Source organism: Balaenoptera borealis, assembly GCF_965194805.1.
Source record: "Balaenoptera borealis genome assembly, chromosome: 3".
Lineage (NCBI taxonomy): Eukaryota > Metazoa > Chordata > Mammalia > Artiodactyla > Balaenopteridae > Balaenoptera > Balaenoptera borealis.
In genome coordinates, this window is record NC_138866.1 from 15681132 (window position 1) to 15698905 (window position 17774).

General features: G+C 34.4%; 1 protein-coding gene across 7 annotated transcripts in view; it reads left to right on the forward strand.

The window, feature by feature from the left end:
• GALC (galactosylceramidase) overlaps nt 1-17774 on the forward strand; it is a 105309-nt gene that overhangs the window by 35458 nt on the left and 52077 nt on the right. For 6 of the 7 annotated variants that reach the window (XR_014242221.1, XR_014242222.1, XR_014242223.1 and 3 more), the window contains 6 exons: nt 928-1058; nt 8301-8456; nt 9411-9535; nt 10911-11038; nt 15840-15929; nt 16649-16735. Coding sequence is in view for 1 of the 7 variants with exons in the window: in XM_082383674.1 (XP_082239800.1) it covers nt 928-1058; nt 8301-8456; nt 9411-9535; nt 10911-11038; nt 15840-15929; nt 16649-16735 (717 nt within the window). In the remaining 6 variants the exon portion in view is untranslated. The remainder of the gene's footprint in view (nt 1-927; nt 1059-8300; nt 8457-9410; nt 9536-10910; nt 11039-15839; nt 15930-16648; nt 16736-17774) is intronic. The other variant, XR_014242220.1, reaches the window with a different exon arrangement.

Below are 17774 nucleotides of genomic sequence, written 5' to 3' on the forward strand. Positions count from 1 at the left end.
CAACTTCTGTTTCGAAATCTGAACCTCCTTCTCCTAGGTGAAATAATGTCTTCTTTTCTCTTGTCTTGTTTTATATATTGGCAATCCATACATTTCAGTATATACTACTCTCTGATTTTCTAGGACATTCTGTTAGTTTTAGTGTCCTGGTGAGTGTTTGCCACCTAACGGTGAGGACCCCATCTTGTGCTTTTTTTAGAGTCCTCATGGGGCCCAGGTACAGAACTAAATACCAGAGTAGGCACTCTGTGCTTTGTTCATTTATTTCCTGTTACAGTTTAGCTTGTTACTTTTAATCTGGTGGGTGGATAGTCCTACAGGCAGATTTTATTGCCTGTCTTGTGTATACCTATTAAAGACTTGAGGGTAACAGCAGAATATTTCTTATTTCTACTTCTAGTATGGTACAAAATACTAAGAACTGTAATATTTTCAGTAATGGCAGAATATTTAAAGACATTGGAAAATACTCAAAATAAACTAAGTTAAAGCATTTTATTTACCAAATGGTATATTTAATTTGATCCCAATTTATTGTGTCTGCGTAAGAGAATTCATGAAAGAATGCATACCAGGATAATAGTGTTTTATTTATGGGTAGTACTGGTCTGATTTTTAAAAAAAAATTTCCACCCTTGCACCCAAATTTTCTATGGCTAAACATAATTTTAAATTCAGAGGGAAAAATCCCTCTAAAACATTTTTACCTCTTCAGTTTTTTTTTTTTCTCCTTACATTCCCATGAAGTAGATTATCTTAGTGATAATGCTTTTTCCCCCCAACACGAGGCACATTTCTATTGAGGAATCATATTGACACTATCATCCAGGATGCTGAGTTTGAAGACATTTTAGCTTTCTTCGTTGTAATTCAGCCGCTGAAAACTCATTTTTAACCTTTCCTGTGTTCTGCTTATCTCTCTGAAAGGTGTTAAGAAGAATGCTGAACTATCAAGGTCTCCAGCAAGTGAAAATCATAGCAAGTGATAATCTCTGGGAGCCCATTTCTGCTTCTATGCTGCTTGACTCTGAGCTCTTGAAGGTGATTGATGTTATAGGGTAAGGAATGTTTTACTTTGAAAACTAACAGTTTCTGATTGCTTGCTGTGGATATTGACTGTGCCTTTGTTTTTGCCTGCTTCTCCCTATTTGATTATATTTTCAGAAGGTAGCTTTCTTGTATTTATTTAACCAAAGCACGTATGAATGATATTTCATTCCTTTTTTCTTTGAAGTGTTTATACTTCGGGAATCTTTCTATGACAATGGAATAATGTACTGGTAACTTAAAATATTGTTTTAATGTTTGGAGTAATAAAACATGGCTTTGTTTAGATTAAGGGGCAGAGTAGTGTTTACATGTTAGAAATTATAAAGGCAGTGTTGTGAAATTAGTTCCTAACCCTCAGACTTCCTGTGCTTGGGCGTTCATGAACACTTAGGTAAATGGTATGGTATGATCACTGACCGTGACTTTTGTCACATATCCTTAGCAGTATGGCTTTGACCCTGCTCCTTAGTCCAGTTCTGCCTTTCAGCCTTTGGGGCCTCGACCTCACTGGGTTCCAGCAGTATTTTTTTTTTTTTAAGTGTATTTGAATTTTGTCTATCATGATAATGTATATAAACATTTGAAAAATAGAATACATATATATGTGGAGTTTGTTCTTTATTCAGTGTGAAGGCTGTACTTGAACTATGTGTGCTTTTTTTTTTAACGAAGAATTTTCAGTGTGCACAAAAGTAGGCAGAATAATATGGTAGATATTCATGTTCCCATCATTCAACCTCCATAACTATGAACCCATGAACAATTCTCCATTCACATGCCTATCCATTCCTCTTTTCTTCCTCCTCACATTATTCTGAAGCAAATCCCAGACATTATATTATTTCTTCCATAAAAATTTTACCATTTATCTCTCAAGATAAAAACTCTTTCGTTTCACCATAAATAATACCATTATCACATCTAAATATGTGATGGTTTCTTGATATTATCAAATATCTGTTATTATTATTTTATAGTTTTATTTGATTGAATCTGGATCCAATTTAGATTCATACATTATGATTAGTTGATATCTAAGTCTTTTCTAATTTTTTGGTTCTTGCTCCATCTCTTTTTTTTTCCTTTTATTTGTTGAAGAAACTGGATTGTTTGTCCTGTAAAGCTTCTCACAGTCTGGATTTTACTGATTTCATCTTTGTAGTTAAGTTTAAAATGCTCATCTATCCTGTTTCTTGTTAGAAATTGGTAGAGGCGTGATTAGATTAGATTTAGGCTTATTTATTTATTTATTTTTTGGCAAGAAAAGTAAAATGTATTTTAATATTTTATACATTGAAATTAGAATGTAATTTTTGCCTTTATTGTTAAAACTTGCATAAATAGGTCAAATCTTGAGGGAAAAAAGTTGTGTTGATCTTGAATATATTTGGCTAGGAAAAAATAAATGAAAGTATGGGTTTCAGTGTATCTTCATGAAGAAGTTGGATGTTTAATTCATTTTATCTTTATTGATGTTGGTATCTTATGCAATGAATTCTCCTCTGAGCACTGCTTTAGGTCTATCTCATAGAGTCTGTTTTTTTATCATTATTTTCTAATTTATTGCATTGTGGTCATTTGATGCTGAATGTATTATTTAATTTTTTTCATAAAATTTCCCAAGGTCTTCTTTTTATCTTATTATATTAGGGTATATTTTCTATCAGGATACGAGAACTGAGTGTGTATTATCCACCTTACTGATTGCATTGTTTCACTATTCTGTATTCTAATTATTCTGCTCACTTAAACTATCCAAGTTTACTAAGAGTGTTAGTTTCCTCTTATTAGTGAGTTTCTATTTTTCCTTTCAATCTCATGCAATTTCTGCTGTTTGAAAGTTGTTGCTGTGTTATTTGGTACATAGGTATTAGTAATGTTTTATCTTTATTATGGTTTGTAACTATTATTATTAGAAAAAGTCATTCTTTGTCTCATATTATGCTTCTTGGTTGAATTTTGCTTTGCATGTAACTAAGATAGAGAACTCTGCCTTTTTTTTTTTCATTTGTATTTGCCTGATAGATCTTTGCCCATACTTTTATTCTTTACCTTTCAAGGTAATTTTGTTTTAGGTGTGATGCTGCATATAGCATAGGTTTAGATTTTGTTCTAAAAATCTTAATATTTTAGTGAGTTTAACTCATTTATATTTATTGATATAACTGAAGGTTTTGTTTTCTTTTCTATTGTGTTTCTTATTTAATGATTTGTACCATATATATATATATATATATATATTTATATATATATAATACACCCCCACACACATTCTTTTGCTATGTGATTTGTTTTCTTTGCTCTTTTTAAATGAAGTGTCTTTTTTGTTATTTAACAAGTTTTGATTCTATTGATTACATTTATGCTGATACCTTTATACCAGTAGTTCTCAACTGGGGATAATTTTGCCTCCTACAGAACATTTGGCAATAACTGAAAATATTTTTAACTGTCACTGGCGTAGGTGCTACTGGCATCTGATGGGTGGGGGCCAGGGTTGCTTCTCAGCATCTTTCAATGCACAGGATAACTCCCCCACAACAATGAATTATCCAGCCAAAATATCAGTAGTGCTGAAGTTGAGATCTGCTCTATATTAATAATCTTGGTTCTCTATTTAGATATTGTCTATTCATTTACTATAATTAATATTAAAATTATTTTATAACCACTTCTTTCTCCCCCTCTCTCCTACAATGGAATTTTAATTACCAGAGTTTCTTAATCTTTGTGCTTTTACATGAACATAAGCTTGTATGATCTTGATTTGTCAGCTGCAAGTTGTAATCTTTTACTCCCAGCTAACTGGCAAACTTAGTTTACATTTCACTTTCTTTCCTCCTTTTATTTTGTGTCAACTATATTAGTTATACATTATTAGAAAATGTAATGTTTATGTACTATTTAATTACCCTTTCTTTTATTCGAGCTCTACTGTTAAGCATATTCAATGCTCACCTGTAAGTCTTTTGCTGAAGTATCTCCTTTAGTCTCTTGAGTGTCAGGAGCTATATTTCTCAGGAAGTGCTAATGGAAACAATATTTCTTGAGCTTTTACATATTTATTACTATATATCTTTGGCCTTTAGACTCAAAGGACAGTTTGGCTGGGTATAAAATCCTTGACTCATATTTTCTTAATTCTTGAGTATCATAAAATTTGCTCCATTGGTTACTTACATAAAATGTTGCTGTTGAGAATTCTGATGCCAGACTTATTTTTTCTTATAAATGACTTGGCATAATTCTGGTATGTCCAAAGAATATTTCTCCATAACTTCAGAGTCTACTACTTTTATACTGTTTACCATTTCCCAGTAAGTAGTGTGCACCCTTTGAATATCTATATTTCAGTATTTTCTTTTTTCAGTAAGTTTTACTTAAATCTTAGTTTAAATAATCATCCTGCTCCATTACTTTGGTTTTCTTTGTAGAAAGCCCAGTTACACATATTGGATCTCCTTTGCATATTGTCTTTATTCTATATTTCTCTCAAATCTTTTTTATCTCTTTATTTATTAGACAGTGTCTAATCTGTGTTCCTTCTACTTTAGTCGTCATTTCTAAAATGCTTTTTCTTTTTAAAATAATTATTCTGTAATTCTCTCACTTTAGTTTTATATACCTCTGTTGTCTAATAATTTCATTTCCTTACAAATTATTAAGTATAACATACAAACACACACACATACATACATACAGAAGATCATAAGAGTATAGCTTAATGAATTATTGTAAAGTGAACATACCTATACAACTACCACCTAGGTCAAGAAATAGAAAATTATCAGTATCTATGAAGCTCTCCTCTTGGAAATCTTTCTAATCAGTAGCCTCTCATTTTGCACCAAAGGCAACTACTAATCTAACCTCTATTATCATAGACTAATTTTTCCTGTTTAAAAACTATTTAAATGGCATCTTAGAGTATCTATTATTTTGGTCAACACTATATTTATAAGATTAACTCATGTTGATTTTAATTGCTGTTTCAAATTCAGTTGTAGGAATATAACACAATTTATCCATCTAATCTTTGTTAAAGGTCATTTGGATTGTTTCCAATTTTTGGCTATTGTGGTACAATGGAATTTTGTTTAGGAGATGTTTATTCTGTGGCTCCCACCTCCATAGAAAGAGTATGCCTCCCTGCCCCATTCATGTTGTGCTTGACCTGCGCTATGTTTGCAGATTTTTGTTTTGCAGTTACAGTACTTTCTGGGGTCTGCTTCCTCTGGGCCCCATTCTCCCTACTGTCTAAATGTTGTCTCTCCCTCATCCTAAGGTGTTCCTGTCTTATTCAATTTGGATTCTAATTTAAGCAGCTTATTCTTAAGGTGAAACTCTACCATTGCAGAAAGGACTGTTTGCTACCTATTTCTGAAATAGTTAAGGGTTTAAGCTTGTATTGTCCAATATGGTAACCACTAGCCACATGTGTTTATGGAGCACTTGAAATATGGCTAGTCTGAATGTAGGTATGTTATAAGTGTAAAGTATGCATTGGATTTTAGAGATGTAATATAAAAAAGTAAGTTATTAATTTTTTATATTGATTTTATGTTGAATGATAATATTTTGGATATATTGGGTTAAACAGTATATAATTAAAATTTCTCTTCTGCTTTTTAACAAATGTAGCTACTGGAAGATGTAAAATTATCTGTACACTTCACATTGCATTTCTATTGGACAAATCTGGTTTAAACTGTCACAGTATTGTGTTTAATCTCTTAGTGAATTTACTGTTTTTGGCACTTGGCCCCAATTTCAAGCCTGTGAAGACATTTTCACTTTAGCCAGTTGTCCTCAATTCTTCCATTCAGGATAGAGTCTGCTCCTGGGGGTGGGTGAGTACCTGTTAGTCCCCTTTCACTTCCACTGTTTCCATATTCTGTCTGTTGATCCCGGCCAGGCCTGATGCTGCAAGGCTTGCGGGGATTCCCTGTCACCTAGTTTTGATGCGGATATTGTCTGTGGGTTTTTACTTTCCGTCATCAGGTTGGTCTGTTTGGTTTCAGGAGGAGTGCCGGGGGAGTTTCAGAAAGTAGGCTACCATGATCCACCTCATTCATAAGTTCTATTTTTCTTTTAATACACATGTATTTTTCTGTTAGGATAAACTTGGGTTTACTTTCATTGATCTTAATCTTGTCATTTAAAGTTTGAAAAATCATGCCATGAAATGTTGGAGATGTTTTTGCCTAATTATATGCATTTAAAAAATTATATTCTTAAAGAACTTTTAAATTTTGTTGAACTATGGATCTGGACATTGGGAGAGACCTGGATTTTAGTATCAGTTCTGCCCCTCTTTTCTCAGATCATTTGATAAATCAATCAGGTTTAAAATGTAACAGTTTCATTGTTTTCTGAATGAGGGATATAATGCCTATTTCTGTAACTTTAAAAGAGATACTTTTTCAGATTTTAAAAATAGTGCATGCTCACTGTAGAAAATTTGGAAAATGTAGAAAACCATAAAGATAGAGTTAGAACTTACTCATAATCTTAATATCTAGAGATCATTAATAACATAATATATTATTTTCCAGCCTGTTTTTTTTTTATATAAGTATTTTTTACCAGAGACACACCAAATATACATTTGGCTGAGTGATAACTAGATGAGTCTTAAAATTAGTATTTGGTTGAGATGTCAAAACCAAATATCATACCATAGAATGAAGTTCTGGGATATAGAATAAATCTAAAATGTAAAAGTTTATTAAAATTATATAATTTCAAAGAATAGTAGTCAGATTTTCCAAGTTGGGAATTGTAGTACCAAAACAATAATTTCTTAACCCTGTTAGGTGCTGGCTTGCTCTTGGGGTCTCTGTTGTATATGTTTACAATACTGAATAGATGCCTGTTTTCAACTGGGTTCAGTGACTCAACAAAATCTTGGTGGAATCTCATTTTTTCCCTAATTCTTTATATTCTTTATTATTTATCCATTTCTTCCTTATGAAATCCTGGAATGCCAAATTAATGTTGTGCCTTAATTCGTCTTTACTAGTATAATTAATTCCCAAGTAGGATATTTTTTTCTTAAAAGATTCATGATCTAAATGGAATTAAATAAGTAAAAACTAAAATAGGTTTTCACAATCATTCTTTTAATGTTATGAATACTAGTACACCAAACGACAAAGATTAGAATTATGATATAATCCAATCTGCGTTATTCTGCTTGTATTATTGTTAACTTATTTGTAAATAGTTGTTGGCCTAGAAAATATAACTCCTGACCCTAAAGTTATTTGGTTCATGTGCTCTCTAATTCTTATACTAACTGTTGGTCTATTTTCTATTTTCCATTTGAAATTTCTTAATTGTTTTTATATTCAATAATCAGTCACTTCCACAATCATCATTATGGCAGTATTTTACGCTTGGAACAATAAATATACATTTATATTTAGGCTGACTCCTCTCAAATGCTAGAACAAGGGAGGGGTTCATTAGTCTGGGGCAGGGTTTCTCAACCTCTGCACTACTGATATTTTTCACTGGATAATTCTTTGTTGTTGGGACCTGTCATGGGTGTTACAGGATGTTTAGCAGTATCTCTGGCCTCTGCTCACTAGATGCCAATAGCAAATCCTGCCCTGCCCTGCCTTCTCTACCAGGCAAAAAGCATTCAAGTTGAGAACTACACTGCTCTGGGATAATAACTTCTAGTTTTCCCAAGATAGTTTATTCTTTTTATTCAAAGAAGAATTCTCTGTGCATTTTTGTTTGTTTTAGTGTTTTTCTTTTTACCTGGGAATAAACAATAAATGCCTCTCTGTCTACGAGGGGTGGGAGCAGGGGAGGAGATACTACATTACATAATAGACTCATTAGTCTTATTTTTGGTTTCCTTCCTACTGTCCAAGCTCTCTATTTCCCCTGGGAAGTCTAAATCCTGTCTCCACCTCATTCATCTTTGGAGTGTTCTAGGCCTCTTCTGCTGCCTCCACCTGTCAACATGCTTCCCTCCATGTTATGGTTTCCAGAAAGAAATTTCTCATCCATTGCTATCTTCCTTCCCATTCTGTGTGTTATAGGTTTATCTCATTCTAAGGGTGTTCTGAGACACAAGGGTGGGAAGAGGATGCTTACAGTCTGACAGCCACCTGGAAGCTGCCCATTATTTTAAAATAGAAATCTTGGAGAAGATATGTATTTTTATTCACTCAATAAATAGTTACAAGTGCCATGTTCTGACCTTTTTACATTTCCCCCCACCCTTTCTTTTCTAGAGCTCATTACCCTGGGACCCGTACAGTAAAGGATGCTAGGTTGACTGGGAAGAAGCTTTGGTCTTCTGAAGATTTTAGCACTTTAAATAGTGATGTGGGTGCAGGCTGCTGGGGTCGCATATTGAATCAGAATTATATCAATGGCTACATGACTGCGTAAGTTATTAGAAACTTTTAAAGGTTTTTATTTTGAAAAATTTCAAAACACAATAAGTAGAAAAAAGTACAATGGACTTTCATAGTCTCACAACCTAAATTCAATGATTGTAAACATTTGCCTTACTTTCTTCATCTATACCTATATCTATACCTAAGCTGTGTCAACTCAAAAAAAAAAAAAAAAAAAGCAAGAAGCTGCAAATAATAGAGCTTATTTGGAGTCTGATATATTGTCTCAGATATGGTTAAGTTATCTCCCTGGCCTGATAATAGCTGTTTGTTCTTATGTTCTTTTACTCCCTTAAAATCACTTACTACTGAGACCTGTTCTGTAAGGGCAAGCATTGTGGCCAGGCTTAGATCACAAAATGGCTTAGGCCTAAAATGGCTTCTCTTATGTCAAGAAAGTTATGTCTGGTTCTCTTCCTCTGGGGAACCCTTACCCTATCTGCCTACACCATCATTTGAACCCTGGCAGTCTGACTCTAAGAGTTCTCATTTGTAAAACTTTGCAACAGCTCAGAGTGAAGTTCATAAAATTATGTCTTGAAATTGGGGCACTTAGAATGCTGACCGTCAAAAGGAAAGCCAAGTATGGATAAAGCCTTTATTTGTATTTGACTCACATTTGTGACATGTCTGGTACTGGTAGGTCATGATTCATCTTCTGGTTACACCATTCGTCAGTAAAATTATACACCTCATATACATTTGTATTTTTTATTATATGATTCACCATTAAAAATACTTAGATGCATCCAACACTTGATTCTTCAAAATGTGGGTGAACTTTAGGCAACTTATATTTTCTTGTTTTGGGTGGTAATTTTTTGTCATTTACATATATTTGTGTAAACTCTGATAAGGTCTTTTTTACTATAGGCTTGTAGATATTTACCTTTTTATTACAAGCTTCTTTGGTGTTTCCTTTTTATCAAACAAATCTTTTAGCACAATTGCTTGGAATTTGGTGGCTAGTTACTATGAACAGTTGCCGTACGGGCGTTGTGGACTGATGACTGCTCAGGAGCCCTGGAGCGGGCACTATGTAGTAGAAGCTCCTATCTGGATAGCAGGTATGATTCAGATTCCACCTTTCAATCCCTAACTTCCTCTCTAAGAGACAAAGCAGGAAACACTTAGAGGGGATTATATGAACACTGTGTGTGTGCGTGTGTGTTAGTTTTAAGTGTGTCTCTGTTTCAAGCAAGATATGTCATAGTGTTTTGTAAGAATCATTTGGGTAACTAGGCTACTTTCTGTATTCCATTCTCAATTATTCTAAGACCAGGCTTTTTTTTAGTTGATATATTTTTCTCAGAGATTTGTAGTCATGACATTATGTAACCATGACATTATTCTAAACTCAGGTTGTTCTTTCAAAAATATGGAAATGTTAAGTTGGATTTGTATATCCTGGTTGGTTAACCCCTTAAATGTTGAAATAGTTGGTCCCACATTATCTACATGAACTAATGTACTTTTCTAATTTTGTCACCGGTTAATTGTGTCACCTCCCAAAACGGACAAGGAATATTGCTCAGTACATTTTCAGGACCAACTTTGGAGGTGCCCAATAAATACATATTGTGGAAATAAACTTGTTTGAAACCATAAAGCTTAGTTTTTGGAATATTTTGTTAACTTTTTAAAAACCATATTCTTTGTAGTTATATTAGGATGGGTTAAATAGAGATCATCAAAAGTTGGGAGGGGATAACTTTATTTTTTACTCTTGGAAAAAAAAGGTTTACTCAGTAGTCTTGAACTGACAGAGTGTGGTTCATTTATTTTCACCAGTCATTCTAAGAATATTCCCATAATTGTACCATTTAACTAGAAGTTGAAACATGAGACTGGCAAGTATTCTTCTCCAAAATAGAAAATAGCTGTTAGACTCAATTAGACTTGGGGTGGAAAAGTTTTCCTTCTACCCTTCTAGGTTCTTTGGCTAATCTAATAATTAAATGGATATAAGGCAGATCACCAGGAAAAAAACTACATTTAATTTTGTACATAAAAATATGAGACTTAAATTTGCAGTCAGGCAGTTGAGGTTTATAATGCCATCCTGAGCTAAGGAATGGAATAGGGACCTGGAGCTTCAAAGGGGAGGAAGACAGTTCACAGGAAGAGAAGAGCAGATGTTTACCCTGCCATGCAGGTGAATCTTTCAGATACAAAGTTGTCTCTGGTAGTAGCTGTCTTTCTGTGCCAGGTCCCCTATCTAAATTCTTTCAGGCAGTTAAAGGAGAGAGAAAAGTTTTTCTTTTGTCTGCTAGGTCTTGATTGCCATCAGCTCAAAATAATCCACATGCTAAAGTGGCACATTTTGGGGTGGCATGTTCTGTTTTCTTTCAGACTCAAATCAGTAAACAGCTTTTTATTTTTTGATGAAATCCTATTATCACAATTTTAATCTTATTTGGGTCTTTCTCTGCTTGTCTATAGCTCATACCACTCAGTTTACTCAACCAGGTTGGTATTACCTGAAGACAGTTGGCCATTTAGAAAAAGGAGGAAGCTATGTAGCTCTGACGGATGGCTTAGGTAACCTCACCATCATCATTGAAACTATGGTAATTCTTTGTTGTTTTTATTGGATTAATTCACTTTGTTAGTATTGGAAAATATAGCATAAAACACAACTGAACACCTTTTTAAAAACAAAAAAAACAGGGGAGCTTTTCTCCTCTGCATAGGATCCCAGGACTGGGACAGCCAGTCTGTGGCTTGACCTGCTCACTCTCCAGGTTGAGAGCAAACCTTCTCTTCCTTTCAGATCCCTCCCAGGGGTGGAGGACCCAACCTTATGCCTTTTTTTCCATTCTACCCAGTTACGTGGAAATCCTTCTTGCAGCTTTGGTTGTATAGAAGTTCTTCTGCCAGTTCCTAGTTAGTTTTCTTTGAGAATTGTTCCACAGGTAGATGTACTTTTGACACGTTTGTGGGGGGGGGGGGTGAGCTCCGCATCCTCCTACTCCACCATCTTGATCCAACCTCCTCTGTTTGTTTCTTTGAATCTAAGTTGTCTTTCTTTTTGACAGCATATAGTTGGATCTTGCTTTTTGAAAAATTTAGTCTGACCTTTTGATTCAATTGCTTAATCCATTTACATTTAATGTTAATATTGATATAGTTGGATTTACATCTTTCAGCTTACTTTTTAGTTGCTATACATCTCATTATTTTGGTTCATCTATTCTTCTGTTACTGTTTTCTTTTGCAATAAGTCAATATTTTGTGATGTAATATTTAAATTATTTTATTTTATTTTTTTACTATATTTTAGTGAGTTATTTTCTTAAGTGGTTGTTCCAGGATTTAGTGTAGAAATCTTGACTTATTAGAGTCTACTTCAGATTTATATTAACTGCATTCCAGTGAGATATTCATTTTTTGAAAGGTAGTTTTGCTTAATATAAAATTCTAGGCTGACAGTTTTTCCTTGAATGTGCTGTCTTCCATTGTTTCTGGTGATAAACCAACTGTCAATCTTATTGAGGTTCACTTGTAAATGATCTTGTTCCTTTCAAGATTTTCTTCTTTTCTTTGACTTTCAGCATTTTTACTGGGTGTCTGTATGTGCATCTCTTTGTATTTATTCCTCTTGGAGTTTGTTGAGCCTCTTGGATCTGTAGATTAATGTTTTTCATCAAATTTGGAAAGTTTTTAGCTACTTTTCTTTGAATATTTTTTCTGCTCCTTTCTCCACTGTTTTCTACTGTCCCATTGTATATATTTTGGTGTATTTAATGGTATCCCACATTTCTCTGAGGTTCTGTTCATTATTCTTTATCTTTTGTTTTTTTTTTCCCCTCAGTTCCTCAGGTTGCACAATTTCTATCACTTGTTTTCAAATCCTCTAATTCATCTGCTATTTCAAATCTACTGTTGACCCCTCTAGTGAATTTTTCATTTCAGTTATTATATTTTTCAATTTCAGAATTTCCATTTGGTTCTTTAAAAATTTTTTTGTCACATAATTGATATTGTCTACTTGATGAGACATTGTGATTATATCTTCCTTTACTTCTCTAAGCCTTGTTTCCTTTAGTTCTTTAAATGTATTTATATTGGTTACTTTGAAGTCTTCAACTGTTAAATCCAGCATCTGGTTGCTCTCATAGGTGGTTTCTGTTGCCTAGTTTTTGTGTATGGGTCACACTTTTCTGTTGCTTTGAATGTCTCCTAATTTTATGTTGAAAGGCAGACCTTTTATATAATATATTGTGGTAACTCTGGGTACTGATTCCCTCCTTTCCTGGGGTTTGTTGTTTGCTTGCTTGTTTGCTTAGTGATTAGCTGGAGTAATTTAGTGAAGTTTATTCCACTAAATAAATAATTTAAGAGCACCCTTACTCTTGAACTTCCCCATGCTCTGCATTAAGTACAATCAGTTTCTTTGGGGAGACTTTCTGAACTCTTTGTTTTATGACCTGTCTCTCTCCCTGGACAAAATCTCTGAGCTGAAGCTTGGAGTTGGGGATGGGGACAAGGGTGCGTTTCTCTCTTAGTGACACCTCTGAGTTAGGAGTATGGTGCTGGGTGGGGGTTTGGAACCCCCATATTCTCAGTGTGCCTTGTTTAAGGTGAGTCTGTGAATGGAACCTGGGCAGAGGAAGGGAACCCTCAGCCTCTTGGCCACACTTATGGCTACTTGTCCTCAGCATCAGGTAGCTGAGGGGAAGGGGGGAGAGAAATGCTGATACTCTGCTTCTCTCACGAAGATATTGTTGTCTTCACCTGGGAGCTGGGAGTGAGGGAGTCCTGTGTTCTTGGCTGTACCTACTTGGCATGGAGTTTCTGTCACTCTAGGCTGAGAGGGACAGGGAGGGAGTGGATCATGGTTTAAATGCCATGAGTTTTAGTAGATTTTATTGAATAAATGTTTCTATGTTTGTTGCATGGCCTTAGGACCATTTCCAGAGACTTTATTGTAATTATTATTTAAATAATTTTCACCAGGTTCACTGGGAGCAGGTTCATGGAGCTCCTCCCATTGCCATTCTGGAAGCAGATCTCTTCTTTATTCATTATTCATTCAGTTCTTTGAACATATTTAAATACCTGATTTAATGTCTTTGTCTAGGAAGTCTAATATCTAATAAGCAATGACTGGGGTTTCTCAGACATAGTTTCTGTCAACTGCTTTTATGCCTGTGTATGGGCCATTCTTTCCTGGTTCTCTGCAAATCTCATAATGATTTGTTGAAAATTAGACACATTACATAAAATAACATGGAGACTCTGGAGATCAGATTCTTCCTCCTATCTAGCATTTGTGGTTGTTGCTCTTTGTCGTGGTTGTTGCTATTTATTTGTTTTGTGACTTTCCTGAACAAATTCTGTAGTTTGTAAGCTTTATCATTTGTGGCCACTGAAGCCTCTGCTCAATTATCTTAGTGGTCAGATCATGATTGTACAGATTTCCTTATGTTTGGAACTAGCAAGTGTTCCAGCCTTTGCTGATGGGCTCTGTGTGCATAGTTGGGGCATACCTCAATACTCAGGCAGGTGGTTTACAACTCTGCCTTAGCTCTTACTTCCTGTTTGAGCAAAGCTCCCAGGTCGACTTGAATTTCCCAGTAAAGCCATCTGGGACCACAATTTTCTCTGTGGGAAACTTTTTAACTATAGTTGCAACTTCCTTTACAGATATTGGGCTATTCAGTTTGTCCATGTCTTCTTCAGTGAGCACTGGGTTTTTGTGTCTTCAAAGAAATTTGTCTGTTTAAGTTGTTAAATTTCTGGGCACAAAGTTATTGATATTATTCCCCACTATTCTTTTAATATCTATATACTCTGTATTGATGTCACCTTTCTTAATGTTCATAATTGCAACTTGTGTTTTCTTTTTATCCTGATTTCCTAATTAGTCTGGCTAGAAGTTTATTCAATTCTATTAATCTTCTCAAAGAGTCAGCTTTTGTTTCTCAATTATTCTCTCTTGTTTTTCTGTTTTTTGTTTGATTTATCCTTTCATCTCTATTATTTTCTTTCCTCTGCTTACTTTGTTTTTTTAAAAATTTAATTAAATTTTTTAATTAAAATGTAGTCAATTTACAATATTATATTAGCTTCAGATGCACAGCATAGTGATTCAGTATTTTTATAGATTATTCTCCCTTTAAAATTATTAAAAAATAATGTCTATATTTTCCTGTGCTGTACAGTATATCCTTGCTGCTTATCTATTTTATACATAGTAGTTCGTATCTCTTAATCCCATACATACCCCATGCTTACTTTGGTTTTAATTTGCTCTTCTTTTCCTAGTATCTTAAGCTAAAGTCTCAAATCCTTTCTTCATTTCTAATCTAGGTGTTCAGTGCTATACATTTTTTTCTAACTACTCTTTTAGTGGCATCCCACAAATCCTGATGTGTTGTGTTTTGCTTTTCATACAGCTCAAAATTCTTTCCAATTTCACCTTTTATTTTAATTTTTTTCTTTGAGACATGAATTATTTAGAAATTTGTTATTTAGTTTTTAAATATTTTGGAATTTTTCCAGAGATTTTTGTTACTCATTTCTGATTTAGTTTTATTGTGGTCAGAGAACAGACTTTCTGTGACTTGAATCTTTTTGAATTTATGGAGACTTCTTTTATGGCTAAGATTATGGTGTACTTCGGTAAATGTTCCCTGTGCAATTGAAAGGAATATGCATTCTGCAATTGCTGGATGAAGTGATCTATAGATGTCAGTCCAGGCAAGTTACTTGGTAGTGTTGTTCAAATCACCTGTGTCTTTGTTGATCTTCTGTCTAGTGGTATCTCAGTTATTGAGGAAAGGTATTGAAATCTCTAACTATAATTGTAATTTAAAATTTTCCCACAAAGCCTGTCCCAGAACCTTATTGTAAGTCCTCTGTGATTGTTGAATCCCCTAAAGTAGGGATGATGTCTCAGACTTCTTTTGATCCCAGCCCATTGTAGTGATTATTTTGAAAAAAATGATGCTGGCAGTGAGATTTGTTATATGTATTTAGCTGACCTCAGTTGTGTATTTGAAGGTTATATATAGGTGAGATGCCTTTTCAGTGAAAATGTCCCAAGATTTACTTCTTTTTTGATGTATATTACTTGGAAAACAGAACATAAAAATTAATCTGTGTGCCATCAAATGACTGGAATTCAAAGTTTGATTCAGTCAAAATGCCATTGAGGTTTACTTTGACTAGGCATACACAATAGGCATTCAATAAAGGTTTTTAAGAAAAAAGTCTTTAAAAGTTTGAAATAAACAGTTATTTGTCACCTATTATGTGTCATTTCTGCTAATCTATAGGCATTAAATGTTTGTTTGTTTTTTTCCCCCCAAAATGGCTTGTATATCATTCGGATAACTTACATGATTCTTTTTTTTTTCTACTCAGAGTCATAAGCATTCCATGTGTATACGGCCACTTCTTCCCTATTTCAATGTTTCACAACAATTTGCTACCTTCATTCTTAAGGGTTCTTTTGTAAGTAAATAAGTGGAACTTTTATTTTGATTTTGATTTGAGAATTTATATATTTTATCATGGGCTAGCAGTTCTTAAGTGAAGTCTTACATTACAGGTGATTAAGAATTTGCGTATGAATGGGTAAATGCCTTGGTGTCTTATGTCTCCTGACTAGTTTGAGTCAAACATACAGAAGCCACTAGGAGGTAATGCTCTTTGTGGTTTTGAAGAATCCTAACAAAGGTCACTTGCAAGAAAGTTGTCCTTTTTGGTAGAGCATAATTTGTGTAGTTGAGGGAACTTTCAAACATTGATCTTTACAGTACTCTGTACAAAAAAAAGAGTCAAGATTCTTGTTATTTCTACCTATTGTTAGATTTGAATACAGAAATACAGTGCTCTTTCTACTAATCGTGTAAGAATTGTTTTTTCATGCCAGAAAATTCTTAAAAAGCTTTTTACATAGGTATAATAATGAGTATTTTTGAAGCAAAGACACTAAAATCTTTTTGAACATTTGCCAAAAATCTGCAGTGTTTTTAGGAAATAAAGTATTTGCTTGAATAATGTCTTCCTACTTTCAAAATGTTTACTATTTAAGATTTGAGGTGGATCTTTCGGTAAATAGAAATAGAATGCACGTTGTCATTGGTTCATTCTTGCTGGTACAAATTTTAGAAATCCTCAGAGGAGATGATGAATCACTCAACTATGCTTTGTTTGTGTTTTCTCCTTAGAGTGAAATACCAGAGCTGCAGGTGTGGTATACCAAACTTGGAAAACCATCAGAGAGATTTCTTTTCAAACAACTGGATTCTCTATGGGTAGTTTTAAATAAATTCCTATAGTGTGAGCATTGCAACAGTAAAGGGAACAGAAATTTGATTAATGAATTAATTTTTAATTTCATAACTGATTTTATGGCTGAAGCATAATAGAGGTAAAGTTTGCCCCCCATTTTTTAAAATAGAAGTCCTCTTCAAGGCAGTATGGTTTAGTAGATGTGTTTGTTCTTGGTATTTAGTTTGTCTTGGTGAATGGTACCAACCATCACTCGGTTGCTCAAGTCAGAAATTTGAGTCTCGTTTGAGACTGTCATTCCCACTCACTCTTTGTATACCATCAGTGATCAAGTATAGACAATATCACCCACATATTTCTCCTACCCATTCCTTATTTTCCATTCCCACGGCTACTGCTTGTTTCAGTTCCTCATTATGTCTCTCTTGGATTTCGGAAACCATCTCTTGTTTTTTCAGTCTCCCCGCCACCCATCACACTGCTACCAGAATGATGCGTCTAAATGCAGATCTGATTTTTGTCAGTCCCTGCTCAAATGCCTTAGTGATTTTTCCTATAAGTTCACATTCCTTAGTGTGGCGTGTGACCCACGTTATCACCTCACTAGGTAAAAGACTGCTTTCCTTTCTAGATGCATGTCCTACTAAACTGACCTTTCCTCACAGACTAAACATCTTGCATTTTTCAGAGCATGGCATGCCAAGTTAATTACTTCTGTGACTTTGCACATGCTTTTTCTTCGTCCTAGAATGCCTTCTGTTCATATCTTTGTCATCCTTCAAGACTCAGCCCAAGTGTTGCTTCCTCTGAAGCCTTCCCCACCAGCCTTAGGTCATAGCCACCTAGGGATATGTACTTACCTAGTAAACACTTTCCCCACTACACTGGATGCCTCGAGGATTGGGTCCCAGCCTTATATACCTTTTTTTCCCGGTGCCTAGTGTAGAGCTTAGCAAATGGTGGTTTCTCATGAGTAAATGTTTCAAAGAATGAATTGGCCCATGCAAGCACATCACTTCACCTAACTGACACAAATCTGCTACTTTTTATGGTAATTATTAA